The sequence below is a fragment of the Marmota monax genome, unplaced genomic scaffold (genome assembly GCF_021218885.2).
Source record: "Marmota monax isolate L192 unplaced genomic scaffold, Marmota_monax_Labrador192_F-V1.1 WCK01_AAM20220418_F8-fsc00002, whole genome shotgun sequence".
Lineage (NCBI taxonomy): Eukaryota > Metazoa > Chordata > Mammalia > Rodentia > Sciuridae > Marmota > Marmota monax.
In genome coordinates, this window is record NW_026693571.1 from 27,836,117 (window position 1) to 27,859,926 (window position 23,810).

The following is a 23,810-nucleotide window of genomic DNA, read 5'->3' on the forward strand; positions in this document are numbered from 1 at the left end:
CTGGGGACCACAAATTTGGGGCCAGCCTCAGCAACTTAGACCCTTAGCAACTTAGTGAGACCTTTCTCAAAAGCAAAAATTTAAAAATGGCTGCGGGGGTGGCTCAGTAGATAAGCATCCCTGGGTTCAACATCCTGTACCCCCCCCAAAAAAAATTAACATGTAAGTCTATGGAAGAGCAAATCTGAAGTTCTCCACCCTACTCCGCAGGCTATCTAGTAGTTTCCCAGTTGAACTGTAACCCAACTGTAGCATCACACATTGAATTTCCATTAGCACTTCATTTTCAAAGCACTCTCAAATTTAACTTTCAGGCCTGTAGAAAACATTTCATTCTAACTTTGCTAATCATAAATGTAAGAGAAAGACCCCCATGATAAGTGAGACATGCAGAGCTCAGTCACAAAATGAATCAGTTAATTTCCTTTCAGTCAAGAGCAGGGGGGTTGTTTTGATTCTTCTCCTCTGTGCCACATGGCACCCCACATTCAAGGCCCCTCCCAACAGTCGGTGACTGCTCAGGCAGTTGATCCAAGTCTTGCCTCTTGTAGGCGGCGAAGCTCTTCTCTGGGTTCCTATGATGATGAGCAAGAGGACCTGACACCCGCCCAGCTCACACGAAGGATTCAGAGTCTGAAAAAGAAGATCCGAAAGTTTGAGGACAGATTTGAAGAAGAGAGGAAGTACAGAGTGAGTGTCCCACAGGCTCCTCTGCCCCTGCTTCTCCCCAGGAAGTGAGAGTTAATTCCTAGGGAATCTCAAAAGGACAATAAACACTGAGTAGTGAATCCTGTTAAGCTCTGCTCACCAGGTGTCACCATTTTTATTGCACAAGCATAAGTCTACTTGTAAATTTGTCAGTGATCTAGAATGGGGGAAAGTATTGAATGAAATCTTCTGTTTGGCTAAAATTGAATTCAAGATTATTTTCCAAAATTTCATTAATACTGAGCTCATTGTTCTCCGCACTATCCTTAGCGCTTCCTATAAGAGTGGAACAAATGGTGGCTACAGTGTGACCATCAGACTCCTCTGTTTTCTGCTCCTTACAAGTTGAGCCCTACAAATGACAGAAAAGGGGTCAAAACACCACACGAGTGCCTGATTATAATGATCCAGCTTTTTAACCCCTGGGGAATTGAAAGCATCAAAATTAACCAGCTAGGTGGAGGATGGAATTGCATTTGTGAATTTGCTCTGATGAATTGTGGTTGATTTCTTATTCTATGACACCCAACTTTGCCTTCCTAGTTTAAAAGAAAAATCATCAAATTTGGCAGCTTTTCCCTGCCCTATTCTGAATCATTGACTCTAGACTTCCTTTTTTTCAGCCTTCCCACAGTGACAAAGCAGCCAATCCAGAGGTTCTGAAGTGGACAAATGACCTTGCCAAATTCCGGAAGCAACTTAAGGGTAGGTGAAGTTCTGGACCTGTAGTATAGCTTCCATACAAAAAGCTGGGACCAAATCCATCAGCTCAGCTCCTATGGGTGCCACTGCCAGGGTATTCCCAGGTCCCGAAGACACTCTCCGGTGCTCCCAGTTCTTCGGGGTCATTTCCATGTCCTCCCATGACTTCAATCACAGGGCAACCAGACCAGCTAAGACATAAATTCTGTAGCATTTCTGCATTTCCCCAGATCACTAGTAGAAGGACGATGGTTTCAGGTCAATACTTCTTAAACATTTGTTTAATATGAGACTTCATCTGCTGTGGTGTTGGGAGAAGCGAGGTAGACACAGAGATGAATCTAAAAAGGGTTTGGCCCCTTTCCCTCCAAAAGCTTGCTGTCATTTAGGAGATAGTCATATAAACAACTACAGTGCAAAGTGAAATGATTTCAAAATGAGGTATCCAAGTCAAGTGGCCAGCTAATGGGTGTTAGAGCCCTTCATCTCTTTAGGTGCTAAGGGAACAGGTCTGGGAAAACATCTGCCCCAGTCTGAGAACAGCTAATAGGCTGGTGTAGCTAAAGCTTGGGTGTTACAGAGCTAAAGCTTTCTCAGGAATTAGGGTTTGGGAAATATTCCAGATAATCCAGGAAGACATTATCATTATTTTGGGTTTTACATAATAACTCAGGGATTTTCAGTGATATTATAATTAGATACTCCCTGAAGGAAAAAAAAAAAAAAGCCATGGCTAAGCAGTTAGTGACATCACAGAAAAACAATTTGGATTCAGCAGGGCTCAGTTCTCATCTCTGTCTCTTCCCCAAATCTTCTCACTCAGAATCAAAACTAAAGATATCTGAAGAGGACCTAACGCCCAGGGTGAGGCAGCGAAGCAACACACTTCCCAAGAGCTTTGGTTCCCAGCTTGAAAAAGACGACGAGAAGAAGCAGGAGCTGGTAGATAAAGCCATCAAGCCCAGCGTTGAAGCCACCCTGGAGTCCATCCAGAGGAAGCTCCAGGAGAAGAGGGCAGAAACCAGTCGTCCTGAGGACATTAAGGTGTGGAGGTCCCCAGCCAACTGCTGATGCCATTGCCACCAGCTTGGTAGAGACACAGGGTGTCACATGAATCCCTGTGGAAGGCCATGGTCTGTAAACAGTCCACATGTCTAGAAAGCAGATGAAACAACTGCGTGCTTCACCTGTTGGGCACTTTGGTTTTTGACCACAGGTTGAAAGCAGACAGCTCTGTTACATGTATTGCAGAATGACCGACCCTATTGAAGTTAATAGTTTATAATTATCTGAGGTGGAAAGATTTTAGACTAAACCTTCAGGACTGTGTAACCTGCTTTAGTCATTGCATGGGCCATTCAGTTATGCCCCGTGTGCCTCACATTCCTGCTGTCCTCAGTGCTCCACTTGCCTTTGCTGCCACATGGGAGCCCCAGGTAGTTAATGATGGTTCTGTTGTGTTGTCTGTGTTGCTGGCTAGAGGTCAGGATTAGCTCATTCCTAAGTGAGCTTTGGACAGAGCCAGGGAGAACTGTTGGACGAGGATTATTTTTAACCCTCCTTTAGGAGGTTTGTTTAAATAAAGAAGTTGGAATGTTCACAGGTGTTTTCCCCTTTTCATTTCTTATCCCTGTGTTTATTCAGGATATGACCAAAGAGCAGATTGCTAATGAGAAAGTGGCTCTGCAGAAGGCGCTCCTCTATTATGAAAGCATTCACGGAAGGCCGGTATGTGATACACTGCATTTTCTGATTGGGGTCAATTTTCTGACTTTGGGACCAGATTTTCTATGTTCAGTAAATGGAGTTCCCTATTGTTTGCTCTCTTCACTTGTAAAGGAGGTTTACTACATATTTACACCATATCACAACTTTTTGAAGGCTCAGTCAGTTAAGAGAACTCTGTTATCTAGTCGATGCTGAACTTAAATTCCAAGGAAAGTTAGCATGTAGCAAAAATGAAGTCACTGGTGTCCCTATTTGAGGAGGGAAAAGATGGAGGAGAGGGATGCAGGGGCAGAGGTAGTACAGAGGAGGCACATAGCCCAGGTGTGAGGAGACGTCCCTGTCCCAGGTCTGTCCCCATAAGCTGCCATTTTCTCTAAGCTTGCTCATCCAACTGCAGTGCAGTTGCAACCAGTGCCTGTTTTTGAGGACTTTCAGCTGTGTTCACAACCAAAATGTGAGGCATCCAAAATATGGCTTTGTGTTTTCATAACAACAGGAAGCATTTGAGGTGGTTTTGTTTGTCAGCAAGTGTTTGTTGAATGTTTGTTGCTAGCTGTGGAGGGACAGCAGCATGATAGGCTTCTGCCGTCTTCCTTGAGGAACATATAATCAGACATTGTTTTTGTCGGTTACTCTTAGCAACATTCTTTCTGTTCACAGTGTTATTTAAAACTGGACAAAACAAATTCTTAAAAACAGGTATAAGGAATTATGAAACTTAGGTTCAAAGATGGATTTTTATATAACCAAAAAGCATAGTTTCAGTCACAACTAGATAATGGATAGAGTTGTTTCATCTAAAATATATTCTTAAGTCTTTTAAATAAAGAAGCTTCCAGGGCTGGGGATGTAGCTCAGTGGTAGAGTATTTGCCTCACATGCCCATGGCCCTGGGTTTAATCCCCAACGCTGCCAAATAAAAAATAAAAGTGCTTCCAGAATGATTTCCTAAACTTCCCCCCAACCCCAGTTCTTGGAATTGAACCCAGGCTTTTGCACAAGGTAAACAAATGCTCTACCACTGAGCTACACCCCTAGCTACTAGTCTCCACACGGGTGAGGGCAGGGATTCCAGGCCTTGTTCACCTAGTGATGAACCTAATCTTAGCAGCTAACGTGAGACCTGACACACAGCATGAGCCCAGTGACTAGCTGCAGAATACATTTTCCACTGCATTTTGGTTTTGAATATATCAGTTTAAATTAAAAAAAAAAATTGCTGGCGCTGATGATGATTGATTTTGCTGGCCTGTCCCTGCAGTGGAAAAATACCAGTACCCTGGGATAACGTTCGTGCTTCAGCCAAGTTTTTTTTTCCCCCAAGTTTTGTAAAGGCATTGAACCAAACAGTAAGTGCTCTGGAGCTCAAATATATTGTGCAACTTTCTTCTTTTCAAGTGGAGTATTCAGAATTTGTATAGGTAGAACTGAACACTTCTATGGACAGAGAAGAACCCCTTTTCCACCATGACCTTAGACCGTAAGTGTAGATCTCCTTGTGGCCAACAGGCAGGCTTTGGTGATGCTGTGTGTTTTCTTCCTTTAATGTTTTTTCTTTTCCTTGTGTGGATCCCAGTTATGACATTGCGAGGCTTCTTCAAGGGCTTCCTTGCCTGAGGCTCCCAAGAGCTCACAGCTGCCTTCTGGACTGTCTTAACTTTGCTGCCAGTTCACTGGTTTGTGTGCTGCTGTATTTGTTGCTCAGAGCTGGGCAGATTCATTCCACCTGGATGAAGGCCTCGCCCAGTCACTGTGAATCTTAGAGTCACAGATCTGGATTCGGAACCACCCCGACTGAGATTAACTCTGTGACATTAGGCGACTTGGGTAACCTCTTTGGCCCACAGTGCTGTGTTTATAGAGTAGATGTCTGTTATGGGTTGTCATGGAAATTAAATGAATTACAGAGAGACACACAGACAGACATGTATACATATATTTATGGGTAAGATGTTTGGCACTGAGGAAGTGGGACAGGGTGACTTTGGGGGTTGCAGAGTAAATGATAGTTTTTACTTCTGTCACAATTATATGTTCTACTCTGCGGCCAACTTCTGATTAAATGATTAAATCAGGAAAAAGAATGCACCTTTTTTACTCTCTTATCAGTTCTTGGTCCTCCTAATTCATTTCTCTTTCATCATTCTTTCTGATGGGTCCTCGCATCTCGTAGGACGGGGAACGAATGCTCTAGGAAACTTGAGTGTTGTTTTTTTTTTTTTTTTTCTGGTCCCTGGCCAGACTCCGCCTCTCTCTGGAAAGTGATACACCAACCTTCTCAGGAAAAGCAGAGTTCATTTGATATCTGGCCAGTCTGAAAATCAAATGCTGAACTTTTCTTAGATCCATGGTGTTGCCATGAACCCTGATCTGTAAATATCATTTGGACAGGATACTTAGACAAAAAAATAAAGATGCTTCCAGAACTGAACTGTCATTCCAAGTCCCAGTTTTTGAGAAGCCAGGTGCTCAGAACTCACGGGTTTTTGCTGAGTCCACAGATTCTGGTTTTAAAAGACTCTATCAGGATCACAGGTCAAAACAGCTGCTGTTTCTATGCATTTACAATTTACCATTCACCTTTATGGTTCTGTCCAGGTAATTGCAACCAAAGTGACGTAGGGCAGTTTTGTTTGCTTTAACAGAGCATGCTATAGATGGAAAACAAGAATTCACACATGGGCACGTCAGAAGTGTGTCCTTTTCAGCATTTAAGGATCTCATCAAAAGACCACAGCACAGAAAAGTAGAGCAAATAACTGCAGCTCATTGTGGTGCCTTTAGTGTTCAACAGGCTTTGGTCATAAAAGTTTGAGGGAGAGAATAAGTTGTTTGATCAGAGCTCATGGGTTCTTCTTTGCTCACTGGCATCTTTTAACCTGTGTTTCAAAACTGTGGGGCCTAGTACAGCAGAAACATAGCCAGGTACACATTCATGCCAATCATAGAGTCATATATAAATGCCACCCTTTGGTTAGCTGCTGTTTAGGATTTTCTGAATCTTTGCATAGCCAGCCTACTATTATTACCTTAAAATGAAGAAATGAAAGTTGGCATTTTCCAAATTAGTAATTCAAGAAGGCAACAGTTATAAGAGTCTATCTCATTTTGTCTTCCAGCATTTTTGTGATGCATAGGTACACCCCCCAACACACACACACACACACAACACACACACACACACACACTCAGACTACTTTGTTTTATTGAGATTTTGAAGCGGTGTAATTTTTATATATCTATAGTATATTTTCTCACAAATAGTGTTTTTATGCCACTGTTCAGAAATCTTTGTTAACTCAACATAGGCAGAGCTCTCACCTTGGAAGGCAGACTTCAAGGACAGCCAAGTCAAATCCTGTCAAGTCAAATACCTTAAAATGAAGAAATGAACATCAACACAGTGTGTCAAGATCCTGCTTCACTTATTTGTGAAGGGAAAGAAACTTAAACTGGGAGTCAGTAGACTTGGGTTTTGACCCAGCTCTATTGCCTCAGGCAAATCATTACCCTCTCATTACCTATTAACTTTATCATGTGAACATATAACACTTTTCTAACTCTAAGATTGCATTATTCCAGTTTTGTCTTATCTTCAAAATATGTGATTCATTTTACCATTCACCTTTATGGTTCTGTCCAGGTAATTGCAACCGAAGTGTGATGTAGGGCAGTTTTGTTTGAGGCTAAAACAAAACCATCCCAAAACATAAAGGCAGGCAAACACAGTTATCTAATGGGGTCCTTATGATTTCCAATCAAGACTCTATACTCATTAAATGTGGACAATTATTGGCTAATGTTCCCATTGTGTTTTGAAATATTATCTGAAACTTATTGAGTAACAAATAGGGTAGTAAGTGAGCACTAGAAAAAATTTTAAATCATAAGCAAAGACAGTGGGAAGTGCAGCCTTTGCCCTTTAGATCTTCATATCTAGATAGTTATGTTTTGATTTGTGTGTAAAAATACATCTTAATAATAATCCTATTTCCACACATTGGAAAATCATTCAGCATTATCATTTAAATGAAAACTAAAGTTTTAAAAGAGGAATGAGTGGATTTTGAAGAGATAGTACACAACATATTGGGCCTAAAGTCATTTTCAAACAATTATGGGTGGTCAAGATTTTCTAATCTGAATTCTGCTGTTTACCAGTTAGGAAAGTGAGGCTCAGAGAATTTCAGTGGCCATCTTTGCTGGTCTGTGCTTAAGAGCAGAATTGATGGGTTGCAGGTTCAACCTTGACACAAAACTACCACATAGTTCTCCAAAGTACTCCACCCCCACCAGTGGGGAAGGAGACTTCCGGTTGTCCAGTCCTCTGGCCAACACTGGACACTATTGGTCTTTCTGTGCTAGCCCTTGTGATGGGTGTGTAGTAGTAACACCTGTGGTTTGATTCTCAGTCTTTTTCATAAAAAATAATGAGTTCCCTTCCAATCTCCCTTTACTATTGTGATCATGGAAGCAACAGAAGTGAGGTGGTGGTTGTTATTTCACTAATGATGCGAAATCCACAAAATGTTTTGCATGATGGTAGTCTCTTCTTCTAGCTTGTGGTGTTTATCCAAAATGCACTTACTGTTGATCACTTTGAGACTGGCAAAGACAAACAGCCACAAAGGATAATCCGTTATGAATGATCCAGCATTGTTGTTGAAGTTGAAAGTTCAAAAGACCCCTAAGAGAAAGGTCAAAGCTAGATACTACTGGCTCTTTCCTATGTCTGCAACTCTTGCCTTATCAGGTGTAGAGTGGTTAAAAAAAAAATGCAGAAGACAAACACCTGACTTGAAAACAGAGATTTCATCTCATTCCTCATTGAAGTAACCAAAAGAAAATGTATGCTTACCTGTGAATTGGTCATACCTACTTAGGTTGGCGACAATCTTCCACTTATTTTGTAAATATTTATGAAACATTTCCATTATGTCAGGCTTTGAAATAGTGACTAGGGATACAAAAACAAAGTCCTGCTCTCAAGGGGCTCAGTTTAAATAAGGAGACAGATGTGTAAATAGTTACTATAGAGTATAAAAGTTTATAAAATTGCAAGGCATACACAGAGTGGGGTGGTGACATGAAGGAGAGGATTAGTCTCCCCAAGTAGGGGGATGTTAGAAAACACTTGCATGCTGGGAGGTGGCTCATGATATGGAATTTGTCAAAGGAGCAGAGAGGAAGCCATTTCAGGGGAGAAGGACTTTGACAAGGAGGTTTGTGATGGCCTAGTTTATTTCCGGAGCTTTAGGTATGATGGGGGCAGAGAGAAGCAGCAGGCCATGAGCAACTTCAAATGCTATGCCAGGGAGTTGGGCTTGATTGTTCTCTACTGCCTAGAGAATTCATCCTTTAAACATTTTGAGCCCTGTGCCAGATTTTAGGGAAACAAGGATGAGTGAGTCATCCATGTGCTCTTTCAGCAAATGTTTCTTGAATACCTGCTGTTTGCCAGAATCTTGTTTTTAAAAACACAATGATTTCATGGAGCATAAAGGCATGTAAATAACTTGGGGACCGCATGATATGCGTTATAATAGAAACACAAGCTTTCTTCTTCCATGGACCCAGGAACTAGCAAGTCCTCTGGGAATTTTGAACCTTTGAGTAGTTTTAAGCAGGAACTTAAAAATGACCATTGTTTGTTGCTTTGTACAAATATTTATATTTTTTTCTTTTTAAAAAATTTTCCATACTTTTTATTGGTGCATTGTGGTTGTACATAATGGTGGGATTTGTTGTTACATATTGGTACCTGCACACAATATCATAACATAATTTGGCCAATATCACTCCGCAGCACTTCCCCCACCCACCTTGTAGTCCTTTTTCTTTATTCTTTGATTTTCATGAGACTACCTGCAGTGCACGCATACACACACACACACGCACACACACACACACACACACACACTCTCCTATACTTTTCTTTCCTCTTTCCTCTCTAGCTTCCACATATGAGAGAATACATGATCCTTGAGCATCTGAGTTTGGCTTATTTTACTTAACATAATGGTTTCTAGTTCCATTCATTTTCCTACAAATGACGTAATTTCATTTTTCTTTGTGGCTGAGTAAAACTCCATTGTTCATATATATCACATTTTCTTTATCCATTTATTCACTGAGACAGACACCTAGGCTAGTTCCATAGTTTGGCAGTTGTGAATTGTTATGAACATGCATATGTCATAGCAATTGTATGCATGTGTCACTATAGCATGATGACTTTAGTTCTTTAGGATAATTACCAAGGACTGGGATAGCTGGGAAGAATGGCCATAGTTCTGATTTATGAAAAGCAATACTACCAATAGAATGATTTTCACTGATCTGCCACTGAAGTATGTATTTTAAATATTTGTTGAATAAGTAATAGTTTAAAAGACTCGAGTTGTAACACCTGTATTTTCTGTAGGACACAAGGGCCCACCAGGGCTGTTCTCTTGGACAGCTGGTAGCATGAGTCCTGGAAACTGGCTTCTTAATAATCTTGTCCTTGCTTTTCAGGTGACAAAGAATGAACGTCAGGTTATGAAGCCACTATACGACAGGTACCGGCTAGTGAAACAGATCCTGTCCCGGGTCAACACTGTACCCATCATTGTGAGTGCAATACCTGCCTATTGTTGATACACTCCCTTTCTGATTGAAAGAACCCTGGGTATATTAATAGGGCTCTAACCTGCTTTCTCATGAAAGGCTTGAACCAGTTATTAATATCCATGGCCCACAAGCTTGAGGAATGAAGACTTTATCAGACTTCTGAGGCTATCTTTGCCTACAGTGAGCACATCTGAAGCTTATAGAATCTGCCCCACACACACAATTTGGGGAGACACACTTTGGCCATATATATCTATCTAACATATGCTGAGCCACCTCCCTGACCCTTTCCTCAAAGACAGGGGACAGGGGCTATACCTTCTCCAGGCTCTTCACTCCAAACAGTACCTCTCTAGTCCCAGGGGCTTGCCCACAGTCTTTCCCCATCCCACAGAGGGACAGCTCCCTTGAGAGTTCAATCCAGGGAGGATCCTCTAAGGAACTCTAGGAAGAGTCTCCTGCTCTTGGGTGCTGTGGAGAAGTAGAGGGAGTGTAAGAAAAGGGAGTCAAGCTAATGGTTCTGAAGTAGCCCTCTATGTCCACCATCCTTGGGCTCGCTGTTCTTGGCCCCTGGATTGTTATCTTGTCAGGTTAGGGAGCAGCAAGGCCATCCAGCACCAGCCAGCCTGCTCCCATCCCTTAGCCCAGCCACAGGGCATCCACCCCTGGTCACTAAAGTTCGATGTTAGTGCCCTCTCCACCTCTGGGGGGCGGGGACATTACCTGATTGGTTGCCCTTATGCCCTGTGCTGACTTTTCTTTATGGGCACTCACCTCCTCACTTTGAAGTCACTGCAGAGATCCATATTCATTTCAGCTGCTGATCTCGTCTCTTCCTTCCTTAAATCCCCTGGTTTTTCCTAGGCCTACAATATGCTTTTATATTTCTTTTAACGTGATTTTTTTTTTTATGACTAAGGGAGGATACAGGCAGCTGTATTTGAAGACAGCTACTCTTCTAGAAACTTCCTGTAGAATAAACTCATAAATAAATGGATTGAATCTAAGGAATCATTTTCTTTCTCCAGTTAAGAACCCTTAGGGTTCCTAAACAGAGGAGGTAGATAACGTTCGTGTTGCTTTTTGAGCTTGGTTATTCTCCTTAGCTGATTGTAGTGTTCTAGTTACTGTGACCAGGAGGAAAGAGGAAAGTCAGGTGTGTTTGCCTTTAGGATTTTTCTGAGTGTTTGGTTAACCTAGTCACATGCTCTTCTTGTCCCAGTTGTCTTCCCTGATGGATGGGTGTGGGCTCTGAAGGGAAGCTACAACTTGGAGAATAATTTTGGTCATTTTAGGTTTTCCTGGGAGGTTTAGGTGGGAAGGGGTTAGAATAGTTAAAAGACTGTAATCAAATACTGGTGTGGCCAGAGGAAGCCCAGAGAGGAGGAGGGAGAGGGGAAGGGGTTCTCAATGTAACCTACTTGTTAACACCTGTCACAGGGTTCCCCCTCCAGCAAGCGGAGAAGCCCTTTGCTGCAACCAATTATCGAGGGTGAAACTGCTTCCTTCTTCAAGGAGATAAAGGTGAAGACCTCAGCTGCTAACCCATAGCGAAACTCGCATCTCCCATCCTGTGGGAAAAGGCTGTGATTGTACCCTTGGGTGATGGCTTCTTGTAGTGTGCCCTACAAATCAATAGCTGCCCATAACCAACTTTAAACACTCCCCTTCTACTTAGATCATAGACTAGCTGATTTCCTTAGTCTCATTTCGTTCTCCGCTCTTTTTTTGCTCTTTAGTTTTTACTTTGCTTTCAGAACTCATTTTGTTTTCCAGAATCTTTTTTATTCTTTGTTTTTCCCAGCTGGGGAATGGCTTTTCTGTATTCCAAAAATCTTAAATTAGTTCATTAGACTAACTTTTTAAAAAATTCACATACCAAGTGTATTTTAAAAAGCAATTAGAAACGTATAATGCAATGAAAAGTTATACTTTTATAGCTGAATACCAAGTTGTCTTTGACAGATTTGCTGGTGGTTTCACCCACTTTTCCTTCCCCCACCATATTTATTCCTCAGGACCAGTGTTATCATCAGTGCTTCATCTGTGGATGTGGTGCTGTGACTGGCAGTCACTAGAACATATGCCTTGGTTTTTTTCCAGTAGTAATTATGAATTTTATACAGATAATCCCTGTCATCCATGGCTGCCTTCACTAGAAGAGACGGTGCCTTCTGTGCCTGTGGGACCCTAATTGGTCGTACTAGGATCAGCCTCTTGGTGTGTTTGTTTCTAGACAACTGAACATTTAAAATGGACTGCCTAATATGGGACTCTAGAGATGAAAATTAAAGGCATTTTTTTTAAAAATCATGACTGTTTTTTGAAGTTGTTTAGGTTTGAAGAGGGAGTGAAACTCAAAATTAGTGAGTTTTAAGTTTCACCTGTCATATTCTGTGACACGTCCATTTGTTTAGTGTAGTTAGGGATGACTTTTCAGAATAATCTTTCCTACTGAGGGACAGAAATTGAAAACTTCATTTTCTTGCCTAAGGTAAGGTGTCACAAGCTACAAAGTCAGCTTTTATCTACTTGATTCCTTTTCTTACATCTTAGAGATCTAAAATTCTTGATATGTCTAATTTAAGGTATTCGCCAATGACTGTGCTTACTGTTCATATTATCAAGCAGAACTTATGAATATGCTCTAAATGCTATTGAGAAATCTGGGCCAGTGTGCTACATTGTGTCTTTAAAAATAGGGCTATTTTCTTACAATATGCCTTGATGTTGATAAAAGATGATACATTATGTCTAGCAGGTAATTTTGCATAATTGAAGAAATTTGTGCAATTGTGTGTATGAAAATTAACTTGTTTCTCTTGGCATGTAGTGAAATTGCTACTGGAGGAAAATGTGTTTTTGAATACATCCAAAATATGGCACTCGATAATTGCCTCATTAAATGAATGGAAGATAGCCTAATGGTACTCTTCTTTTAAAAGGATATTATTCCCATTCTTATTCTTAGGCTTAATATTTTTTCACAAAAATAGCTCGGCCATGGATTATTATCTCTGACCCACATCATGGTCAAAAGTTTTAGATAATTTTCCAATGACTCTGATGCTTTTGTAAACAGTGCTGCCTTTTGGTTTGTGTTGTTCCTATTAGCTAGGCTTATTCACATGTATTTTGACTGCACTGATTCTTGTTATTTCTGATACAATTTAGAATTTGATGTGTTGCAAATAAGTTTGTATCTAATGGTTTCTTTAAACCCATCCCTGGTTTAATTGCTTATAGGAGAGAATCAGCTGTGTAAGAAACAGAGCTCAAATTCTGAAGCCCTGGATATTCCAGCCCAAAGAAACCTAGTCAGTTCTCTACCTTCTGCAGGGATCTCCTCTAAAACTTCCTTAGTAGAATAGAAACACTGCCCCTGCAGAGGGATCCCATCATCAAGCTCAAAACACAGAGATGGGGAGGGTGCGGTGGCTCCTAATAGCTAAAAATGTATTTTTTAAATATTTTTAAAATTATAAAGCATAACTTAATTATATGTGCAATTTAAATATCACAATGAGGGCTGGGGATATGGCTCAGTAAGTAGAGTGTTTGCCTCGCAGGCACAAGGCCCTGGGTTCAATCCCCAACACCAAAAAAAAAAAAATTTAAAAAAAGGTAAATATCACATCTAAAATTATCACATTTATAGTTACTATTAGCTTATTACATTCTATCTAGTGGGCTTGGTTTTGCCCTCTGGGGCAACATGGACTACACAGGCAGCTTCTTCCCTAAGAGCTCTTCATACTTTTATAGTCACCCATGCCACACCCTGGGAAATCTTTTTTCCAAGTTTTCCTACTGTTCTGATGTAATATGGGTTCCAGATTTTTCAGCAGTCTCCTGGCTCTGCTATCTCCACACACACACACTTATTTATCTACATCCCTATCTACATCTAAACTGGTACCCAAATTAGATGTTTTTCCAGGTACAGTTTAGCTGGGACAGGCCTTAATCTGGATGGCCAACGTCCTTTTAGTTCTCCAAGTCCTTGTCTATGTACCATCAACATATCGTTAGTTCATTTTAGTCCTCACAGGGCAAGGTGACAGCCTTGCACCACTGACAACGAGGCAAGGCTGGGGTGCTGTCCTGAGTTTTGTAGAATGCTCCCAGCGTCTCTGGCCTCTGACCACCAGATGCCAATCATGTATCACAACCCCCTCTCCTGTTGTGACAACCCAAACTGTCTCCAGGCATGGCCACGTGTCTCCTAGGGGACGAAATCACCCTGCGAGAACCCCGGTGCGCCTCATGTTGAGTCACACTGTGCCGCACTTGTGCAGTCCCCAGTGTCCTTCCCTGTCCAGTGCTTGCTTCTGTGAACCCAGCTCTCTTTCCTCACCTAATTATAGGACCTTAAGCTTTCCCAGTTACTTTTTATACTTCTATTCCAGCCTTATGAGATAGATTAAATCAAGATTCATACATTGGGGGAATATGCCTGTTATGTCTTTGTCCAAGTGACTGATGGTGACTGAGGCAGGGTCAGGTAAAGAGCTGCTGTGGACTTCCCTCCAAGTCGTCTCACCACTGCATCGTCCCTGGGCTGAAATTTGTGCAGCCAGCTTTTTTGTTTTGTTTTTCATTTTGTTTTGTTTTGTTGGTAGATTGAACTCGGGATACTTTACCACTAAACTATATCCCCAGTCTTTTTTGTTTTTTGTTTTGAGACAGGGTCTCACTAAATTGCTAAGGCCTTGAATTTGTGATCCTCCTGCCTCACCCTCCCAAGTCCCTGGGATTACAGGAGGATCGCAGCTGGCCCCCACCTCCACCCCACTAGCTTTCCTTCCACAAGGTCTGTTCAACTCTTTATTGAAATCACAACATTATACCAGTCCTGTTTAAAAGGAAAAATGTCTAGTTTTCATCTTCTTTTTCTTTTCTTTCTTTCTTTCTTTTTTCTTTTCTTTTTTTTTTTTTTTTTTTGTGTGTGTGTGTGTGTGTTTGTGCTGGAGATGTCCCAAGGCCTGGCACATGCTAGGCATGCGCTCTCCCACTGAGCCTACATCACCCACCAACTCCTGATATGTTTTTAAGCCACCAGTGCTAGTGAGTTGATCACGGACTCTTCCCCAGCTGCTCATATCTTATCTTTTACAATCTACCCAGTATCTATCATTTATGATTTTGCTTGACTATCTATTTTGTTATTATTCACATATTTTCAAAGGTTACTACCAAGAGTAGCATATCTGTGCCTCATTGGGTACCTGACATATGTTATCTCAATTCATTTTATTTTCCATACTACTTAGGGTTGAACCCAAGGCCTCTAGCATACTGGTCAAGTGCTCTTCACTGAGCTATACTCCCAGCCCTTTTTATTTTGAGTCCGGGTCTTGCCAAGGCTGGCCTCCAACTTGCAATCTGCTTCATCCCCCTGTACAGCTGGGCTTATTGGCATGCATCACACATCTGGCTACATTATCTCAATTCTTATAAAAATTACACAGATGAAAATTATTTTAGAAAAAAAAAAAGAACTTGCCAGGCGTGGTGATACATGCTTGTAATCTCAGTGACTTGGGAGGCTGAGGCAAGAAGATTTCAAGTTCAAAGTCAGCAACTTAGTGAGGCCCTAAGCAACTTGGCAAGAACCTATCTCAAAATAAAAAGCAAAAAGGCTGGCAATGTGGCTCAGTGGTTTTAATCCCCAATACCAAAAAGAGAAAAAAAGAAAATTCATTTAAAAAGTCAGATATTTGTAAAATTTTAAATGTTTAACAATTTAAATTTTAAAATGTAGCATTCACTCCTATGAAGCAAAGGGACTGCAGATCCGAAGGCACAGCTGAGACCAACTGGAAAAGCCTTCTCAGTTTTGCCAGTTTTGCCTCTATACCTTCACTACAGTATGTTTAATATGATAGGTACTGAAGAAACTACATGAAATCTGAATTATTAGATGATTTTTAAATGATACTCATAGTGAAAGCATGCCCAAAAATGTGACCAGATTTTTACTGGGGTTGCTGTGTGTCTCCAGGAAGAAGAGGAGGGGTCAGAAGACGATAGCAACACGAAGCCTGACTTCACAGTCACTCTCAAAACAGATTTCAGTGCACGTTGTTTTCTGGACCAATTCGAAGATGATGCCGATGGGTTTATTTCCCCAATGGATGATAAAATACCATCAAAATGCAGCCAGGACACAGGGCTTTCAAATCTGCACGCTGCGTCAATGTATGTCGTTTTGAGGGTGGTATTGAAATAGGTCAGAGAAAATAACTTTCATAAGTATTATCTTAGCCTTTGTATTTAAATAAATTGACAAAACACAAGTGGTTAACTTGGGGTGCCCCTGGGTGGAGAAAACAGTGACCGACTTAAAAAAAATCCTGTCTCAGTTTCCTTTTATGCTTTCTCCAATAGTTATTTGAGGGAGCTTTTGAGCTCTTGCTTAAATAACCAGAATGTCTCTCTAAATGGCATTGTGTGGTGTGGTTCTACTATAGCTTTAACACACTCTGGGCACAGATGGCATCTCTTTCTCGCAAAGAAAAACATGACAAAGTGCTGTGGGATCTCATGAGGCCCAAGAATGCATAACTAGCAGGAACCCCCAGTTGATGCCTGTATTGTTGGCATGTTCGGGCTTTCAGGGGAGAAAAAAAACACCCATTTCTGCTGCCCCTCGGTGCATTTAGTGCTCACAACAATTTAATTTACTTGCCTCCTTCTGTCTCCATAACCCCTGTCAAGTTACATTTGTAACAACTCAGATTTAATTTCCTGACTTTTTTTTTTTCTTCCTTTTAGACCTGAACTCTTGGAACACCTTCAGGAAATGAGAGAAGAAAAGAAAAAAATTCGAAAGAAACTTCGTGATTTTGAAGACAATTTCTTCAGACAAAATGGAAGGTAGGGCATGTGTCCCTTCTGTCCCCACCTCCTCTCTACACACAACTAGCACCTTGTTCCTGACAGATCTGTGGAATGCCTCCAGGATGGGGGCAGTTCTGCGTCCTCCCTAAAACCTGGTGCTTGGGTCTGTGCCCAGGTACCCTTAGAGGTTGACAGTGAGAAGGGGAGATTTATGTGCCCCTTCAAGAAGAAACGCTCCTGAGCAATGTCCTTGACTGGTGCAGATTCAGCTAACATGCATAAAACTAATCTGTCACATCAAATTTTCATCTAAAACAAGCGATCTAGAGCTGAATTTCAAGTTGAGAGCACTGAGGGTTTTTTTCCTTCCTTAAAGAAATAAGGAAAAGGGAACTTTCAATCATCACTGATCTTTTTTTTTTTAATATTTATTTTTTAGTTATAGGTGGACACACATCTTTATTTTATTTTTATGTGGTGCTGAAGATCAAACCCAGTGCATCCCACATGGTAGGCAAGCGCTCTACCTTGGAGCCACAACCCCAGCTCCATCACTGATCTTAAAGCTCTTTAAAAACTCAGATTGGGCTAGAGGTGTAGCTCAATGGTAGAATGCTTGCCTAGCATGCCTGAGGCCCTGGGTTCAATCCCCAGTACCATGAAAAAAAAAAAAATGATAGTTCCCAGTTTGAAAAATATACATGAGAAGAATATATATAAAATAAGTCCACCTGGTTGAGAATTGTTTTTTATCCCAGTGAGTTTTAAGGCACAGTCATCTGTATACATTGGAGTTAGATTTAATCATTTTAAGTTGGTTTTATATCAGTCCAAGTTATTTCAACTCTGAATACAGTTTCAGTATTTGAGTACTCTTTATGTGTCCTGAAGTTTGGGGAAATGGTTTTTTTTCAAATATTATGCCAATTTACTTTTAAGATCTCTGATTTGGATCTGCCCTATGCTGACTTTCTCAAAACTTTTACATTTTTAATACCTGAACATTTTCTTTTCATTCTCCACATAGTACAGGATATTTAGAGAATATAGATGAGCAGATAAAAAATAGTCCCCAAATACCTAAAGACAAATCAAGATTAATATTTTGCCGGGTACAGTGGTGCACACCTGTAGTTGCAGAGGCTTAGGAGGCTGAGGCAGGAGGGTTGCAAGTTGAAAGCCAATTTCAGTAACTTAGCAAGGCCCTGTCTCAAAATTTTAAAAAATCAAAAGGGCTGGGGATGTAGCTCATGGTTAAGCTCCTCTAGTTTCAATCCTTGATATCAAAACAAAAAAAGAGTAATATTTTGATGTGTTTCCCCAATCCATCTTCTTTCTAAGCATGTTTGGATTATCTATGTATCCTTCATTGCTCTTATTGTCACATATTATGGACAGTTTCTTATACGTGAGGAACTGTTATGTAACATGTACAACTTTTTAAAAAATACAAATGATAGCCAAGCATGGTGGAGCATGTCTGTAATCCCAGCAGCTTGGGTGGCTGAGGCAAGAGGATCACAAGTTCAAAGCCAGCCTCAGCAACAGCAAGATACTAAGCAAGTCAGTGAGACCCTGTCTCTAAATAAAATACAAAATAGGGCTGGGGATGTGGCTCAGTGGTCAAGTGCTCCTGAGTTCAATCCCAAGTACAAAAAAAAAAAAAAAAAAAAAGTAGAATTATGAGAGATTTACACTATCATAAGATCTGGCTCCATTTCCTATCTGATAGAGTGATAGCCCTCACAGGGCAAAGGGGGAATGGGTGCCAGAGGTTCAGAATCCTAAGGCGCCTGTTCCCTGCTGAGGGGCCATCTAGAACTCTTTCCTAGAGCAAAGCAGAACATGAATAAAATCTGTTTAGTTTTAGTTCACTAAACAAATAAAGACTCATGCTATCCCCCTTGCCCACACTTGCTCTTTAATAGTAAGAAAGGGAAGCCCGGGGTTTGAACCTTTAGAGGGGGCATTTCACAGTACAATGAGAATCGGCTTCACACGGTACCAGGGTGGAGAGCAGTTGCTTTGTAGGGAGTCTGACAGGTGCTCCTGGTTTCACCATGTGTGGACTATGGACCACAGCACCTTCACAGCAGATTGTTGCAAGGGCGATGTCAGATCATGGATACACAGAACTAGTACTGCACTTGACCCAACTGATACTTGCGTATATAAAAAAAATCTGCATATAAAATTAGTAAACTATAAAGGTTTATTAATGTTACGTGATCCAGTTGCTGAATTCCCAGGATCACTTTTATAAGCAAGAGAATTAATTCTCTGTTCTTGAAACGACTGTATGTTGTGGGTGTACAAATTGCTGATTAGAAACTTAATGGCTTATTAGATGAAATATATAAAAATGAGAAAATATTAAGTATGTATAAAGGATTTAAGTTAATAGGAACTCACTGTGAAATCATACGTAAGAGCCGAGCAAGACTTTCTATATTTCTTAGTCCTTCATAGCATTCTACAAAATGCCAGATTAACTGTAAAAGCTCAGTTGCACGGTGCCTTCAGGGGAAAACCATTCTTCACTGCTTATCTAAATCCAGCCTTGGCTAGGTACCAAGTGCCACTTGACAACAGTGATTCCACAGGTTGATAAACTGTAGAGTTATCACATAATGATAATTTGCCTCGGCCCCCCTTTCCTTTGTTTCCACTAGAAACGTCCAGAAGGAAGACCGCACTCCTATGGCCGAAGAATACAACGAATACAAACACATAAAGGCGAAACTAAGACTCCTGGAGGTGCTCATCAGCAAGAGAGACACTGATTCCAAGTCCATGTAAGGGGCACCCCAGCCCAGCAAGGGGTGCCTGCGGATGCAAGGAGGACTTACTGTTCTGGTACAGAGCAGCTCTAGAAGGCAGCCTGGGAGCTGGACCTCCAAAGCCTGACGCCCTTCTGCCTCCAGCCTTTTGGGTGGGCTCCTGTTTCCGCTGCCTGCCTCAGAAACTGCCTACATGGAAGATGACAGTGTGACCTGACTTAGGAATTTTGTAATAATAAGTCAAGATTCCTGCACACTTACACACTTGTGGTGGGAACTTCACTAACACTAACAGTGATGAATCACTACATTAGCCACACCCATCTACAGAGATTATACACTGTTTATCCCTGGACAACTGAGAAACCAGAGAGAACATTCTCTAACTGTGATAAAAACAAGCTCAGGACTTTACTCTGTAGAGTGAATTTGCTGTGGAGGTCCAGGCCCTCTCTGGACCCAGTCAAGTGTGACCATGCATTGGAGCCCTATTTGCTGCCTTGGCCATTCTAGTGACCTTCCCACAGAGCTGCGCCTTCCCCACGTGTGAATTGATTTTCCCTCCAGCTCTCAGATGGAAGCTGCATCTGCCCACAGTGGCAGAGCAGTCATCCGTGTGAGGGTGCGTTTCTTCAGGACTTCCTCAGCTGACAGATCCAATCCCTGACTAGGACTTAATCATCTTCAGAGGACAGAGGGATTGTAGCAGCAGCCATATTAATACTGATTTTTAAATCAGGTAATAGGTGAAGAGCCTGGAGATTGTTTCTTGAACACTGACTGCACTTACCAGTCTGGTTTTAATATTAAACACTAAGCGAGGCCGGCATGCCTATATAACCTGCCGAGGGCTTGATTTTGTTGTGGTTCTAGCCAAACTTAAAGGGCCTTGCTTAATTCTTAGCCTAAGTGTAGAGGATCATGTGAGAGAGGGAGCCTGAGCCATCAGCCTCCTGAATACCTACCAGAGTTTAATTTTTCTAAAAAGGTAAATCTGCACTAAAATCCCCAGACGGGTAAATGTAGCCCTCAGAGCTCAGCTCAAGGCAGAATCTAGCTCACACTACTTTCAAGAGCATATATAGTAGAAAAAAATAGCATATAGCCTATTTTGATTGTAATTTCTTCAAAGACTGTGTCACAAAGCTGTCTATATTAGACGTTTTGGAGGGACCAGGGAATTTAAGACACCAAATCATTCATCTCTTCGTTGTGCTTGATGTCACGCTGTGATTTGTTTTTCTTTTTCACCTTCTGTGTCTGCCCTGAGGAAGAGGGTTTGGGGTCCACCCTTGTGCTTTGTGAGGCAGAGCCCTGGTGTCTGCTTGCCCACCGGACTGAAGTGCTATCTCAGAGGCTCCACCTCCTGAAGATAATATTGCAGGGTGGACTCCCCCTGTTCTGAGAGTTGCTTTCTTAAAGGCTGCAGTTTTGTTTTCTAAAAAGGAAAAGGATAGAATGTAAAGCCACACCAACCAGTTGTCAATTGTAATAATGGGTCTTAAACACCTGGTGGCGGATTTACTTCTCCGTTGTTGAAATGAGATAGCAGCTCTCCTCTGTTCAAGTGGGGGGGTCGGGAGAAAGGAATGCCTTTAAGTTTTTCTTAATCATATAGAAGCATGAGCTATGTGTTGGAAGTGCCCTCATTTTAATCCACACATTTAAAGATGGTACATAATCCTACAAATCTAAATGTACATGAAAATATAGTTTGATATTCTTTGCTCTACTGTTTACATTACAGATTGTTATAATTTCAAGGAGTTATATTATAAATAAAATGATGCACTTTAGGATGTTTTCTATTTTTGAAATCTGAACATGAATCATTCACATGACCAAAAATTGTATTTTTAAAAAGAAATACATGTCTAGTCTGTCCTTTTTAACTGTTCTCAAATAAGCTATGATATAAATCAAATTATCAGTTCACTTTTGAAGCACATCTAAGAGTATTGTTTTGAAAAAATATCCTATAGAATTTTTAAACTCCATATAAGTGAGAAGCTAGTAGGTTTTTGAAATCTGTTCTTTCTGCCAAAGGTAAATTAACTAAAAGATTTATTCAGGAATCCCCATTCAAATTTGTATGATTCAATAAAAGAAAACACCAACTTATAGTAAATTGTGTATGGAATATTGTGTTTTCCTTTGTAGTTTCTAATCTATATTCTTCAGAGAAAAAAGCCAAATTAAGTTGGGGGTGGAGAGCTATGTGTACACCAGATCCTTTTTGAAGGCGTATGAGTCAGTGATTTCTGACTCTGCCAGAAACGCAGAGGCAAATCTGTTTCCATGACAACCATTGCTGCAGCCTAGCATCTCTAAGCACTAGAGACTGTGGCTTAATTGGCTTCAAACGACAGAATGCGGCAGACCGGTGTTTTTCCTTTGCTCTCTTGGGAATGTGTATGTTTATTAGTACATGCCAACAAAATAAATGTCAAGGGTTATTTAATAACAAGTAAAGATAAAGCCTGAATAAGCTTGATTATATGATCATAAGAATTAGAGATAGCAAAGGCTTGTAATTTTCATAAGCACTTGCTGTTGTGTTCAGTCTAGGGTAAATATTGAAATACATGTTTATATAAGTATGGTATCATTACTGCATTTCATCTTTGAAAAATTTGGTTTCGATTTCACTTTCTAAGACATGAAGGTGCAATGTTTAGGATAACGACCAGCTTAAAAGTGCTTAAGATAGTAGACGTTTGTCCTTTGCTGCTAGAACAAAGTTGGCACAATCCTGGTGATCTTCCCAACTCAGGGGAAATTTCCATGAAAGACCAAATCCAATTTCAAACTTGAGACTGGACTAATTTTTTTTAATTAGCTAATTGTTAGAGTGCAGTGTGAGCTACTAGATGAAATTTCTTCCCTGTGATTGCCAGTTTAAAGTCAAAAGATTTTTTTCAGCAGAGTAACACATCACCAAGGTTTTAGCTTTGTCTCATTCTGATGCAACACTTGCTGGGGGAAGAGCCTCTTGCAGGGTGTGTCTGCTCCCAGGTGTGACATTTCTAGCCCAGGAAAAATGCCTCTGGGCTGTGCCTGTCATAAACACTACACTGCAGCAGCAGTCTTGGAGCCCGGAAGGGCTGAGCATTTGTGAATGTGGCTGAGCTTGGAATTCCTTACCAGGTAAATACTTGGGCTTGGTATCAGAATAAAGGAATGGCTGTGATACAACCAATTAAGTCTAGCCAGTCTGGGGGTTGCCTAGTTTTCAACAGTGAGAACTAGACCTGGTAACCAGAACCAATCACAGATTTGTAAGAAAAATCACATTTTAAAGTTTGTCCTTTTTTTAAAAGATATCTTTAAATCTGAGAATGAAGATACCATTTTTCTGCTTTTGATGGCGTATTTATTGTTGAACACCATCGGCTATTAACTGCTTGGTGAAAAACTGGTTGTCATCTAAATTCTGTTTTGCTTTCCCGGCACGCTGCTTCCTGGATTCTTCTCCCTCAAGTGGGAAGAAGTGCTTTCTGCGCCAAGATCAATGGCTTTGGGATGTTCTTTTTTAGCATTCACTTGATTAAAGCAGTGGAAGGGACAAAACTATCCTAAATGTTAAGTGGCATTTCCTCTAAAGCCCACATTTAAAGGGACCCGGAATATGCTTTTCTCTCCTTCGTTCATTTTTATCGTGTTGCCTACTTGACCCTCAAAATGTACTAAAGAGCATTATTTGCCAAACTGGCTGAACATTTTTTCAAATTTTTATAGATTCACATTGTGCACACTGCCGCTGTCACAAATGGTGGCCACTATGGCAGGCTCCAAGCAGGAGTGATAGATACATACCAGTCAGGCAGCAGCACCAGCCACTTGCCCAAACAGACTGTGCCCCATCTGGCATCTGCACTTGTCTCCCAAGAGCTTCTTAGTAGATGCGTGTATATAGACCAAGAAACGAAAGAAGTACAGATGTGACAAAAATGTATGTGAAAAGGAGGTCTATGTACATTTACAACTTCATAGTATTACAAAGTTGCAGTTATATCTTTTAGAGAATCTCATTTTACCTGGAATGGAGCCAGTCATGGTTACCTGTGTAGCTAGAGAAATCAGTTCCATGGCAGATCTAATTCACCTGAAAATACCTACACAGTCATGAATATGGTCAAGAATGAGTAAAATTTTCCCAATATGGTCCCAGAACAATGTTTACATGACATGTAAGCAGAAAGAATTTGAAATTTACCAATGTCCTTTTTAAAATGTAAATTGAATGAAAAATATTATGTACATTTTTGTACATGACTTTTGTATAAGCTTAAAAAATAAAATATTTTTAACTAGAAGTTCTAAAATGTGTGAGAGTGTCAGGGATGTATGACTGAATTGCCTGTGGGGGTCTAATTGTTCCCTTCTTTAAGGAATCCAACTCTGGCTCCCTGGAGCCCCTCAGAAGACTCATGAGGA

At 40.9% G+C, this 23,810-nt stretch overlaps 1 protein-coding gene across 11 annotated transcripts in view; it reads left to right on the plus strand.

Moving 5' to 3' along the window:
• Positions 1 to 21,501, plus strand: part of Fam13a (family with sequence similarity 13 member A) — a 362,563-nt gene extending 341,062 nt beyond the window's left edge. For 10 of the 11 annotated variants that reach the window (XM_046459235.2, XM_046459236.2, XM_046459230.2 and 7 more), the window contains 9 exons: positions 552 to 690; positions 1,332 to 1,413; positions 2,234 to 2,454; positions 3,055 to 3,138; positions 9,655 to 9,750; positions 11,191 to 11,274; positions 15,755 to 15,951; positions 16,528 to 16,629; positions 19,266 to 21,501. In XM_046459235.2, coding sequence (XP_046315191.1) covers positions 552 to 690; positions 1,332 to 1,413; positions 2,234 to 2,454; positions 3,055 to 3,138; positions 9,655 to 9,750; positions 11,191 to 11,274; positions 15,755 to 15,951; positions 16,528 to 16,629; positions 19,266 to 19,392 — 1,132 coding nt within the window. In that variant the 3' untranslated portion in view covers positions 19,393 to 21,501. The remainder of the gene's footprint in view (positions 1 to 551; positions 691 to 1,331; positions 1,414 to 2,233; positions 2,455 to 3,054; positions 3,139 to 9,654; positions 9,751 to 11,190; positions 11,275 to 15,754; positions 15,952 to 16,527; positions 16,630 to 19,265) is intronic. The other variant, XM_046459234.2, reaches the window with a different exon arrangement.
• Positions 21,502 to 23,810: the final 2,309 nt, after the last annotated feature.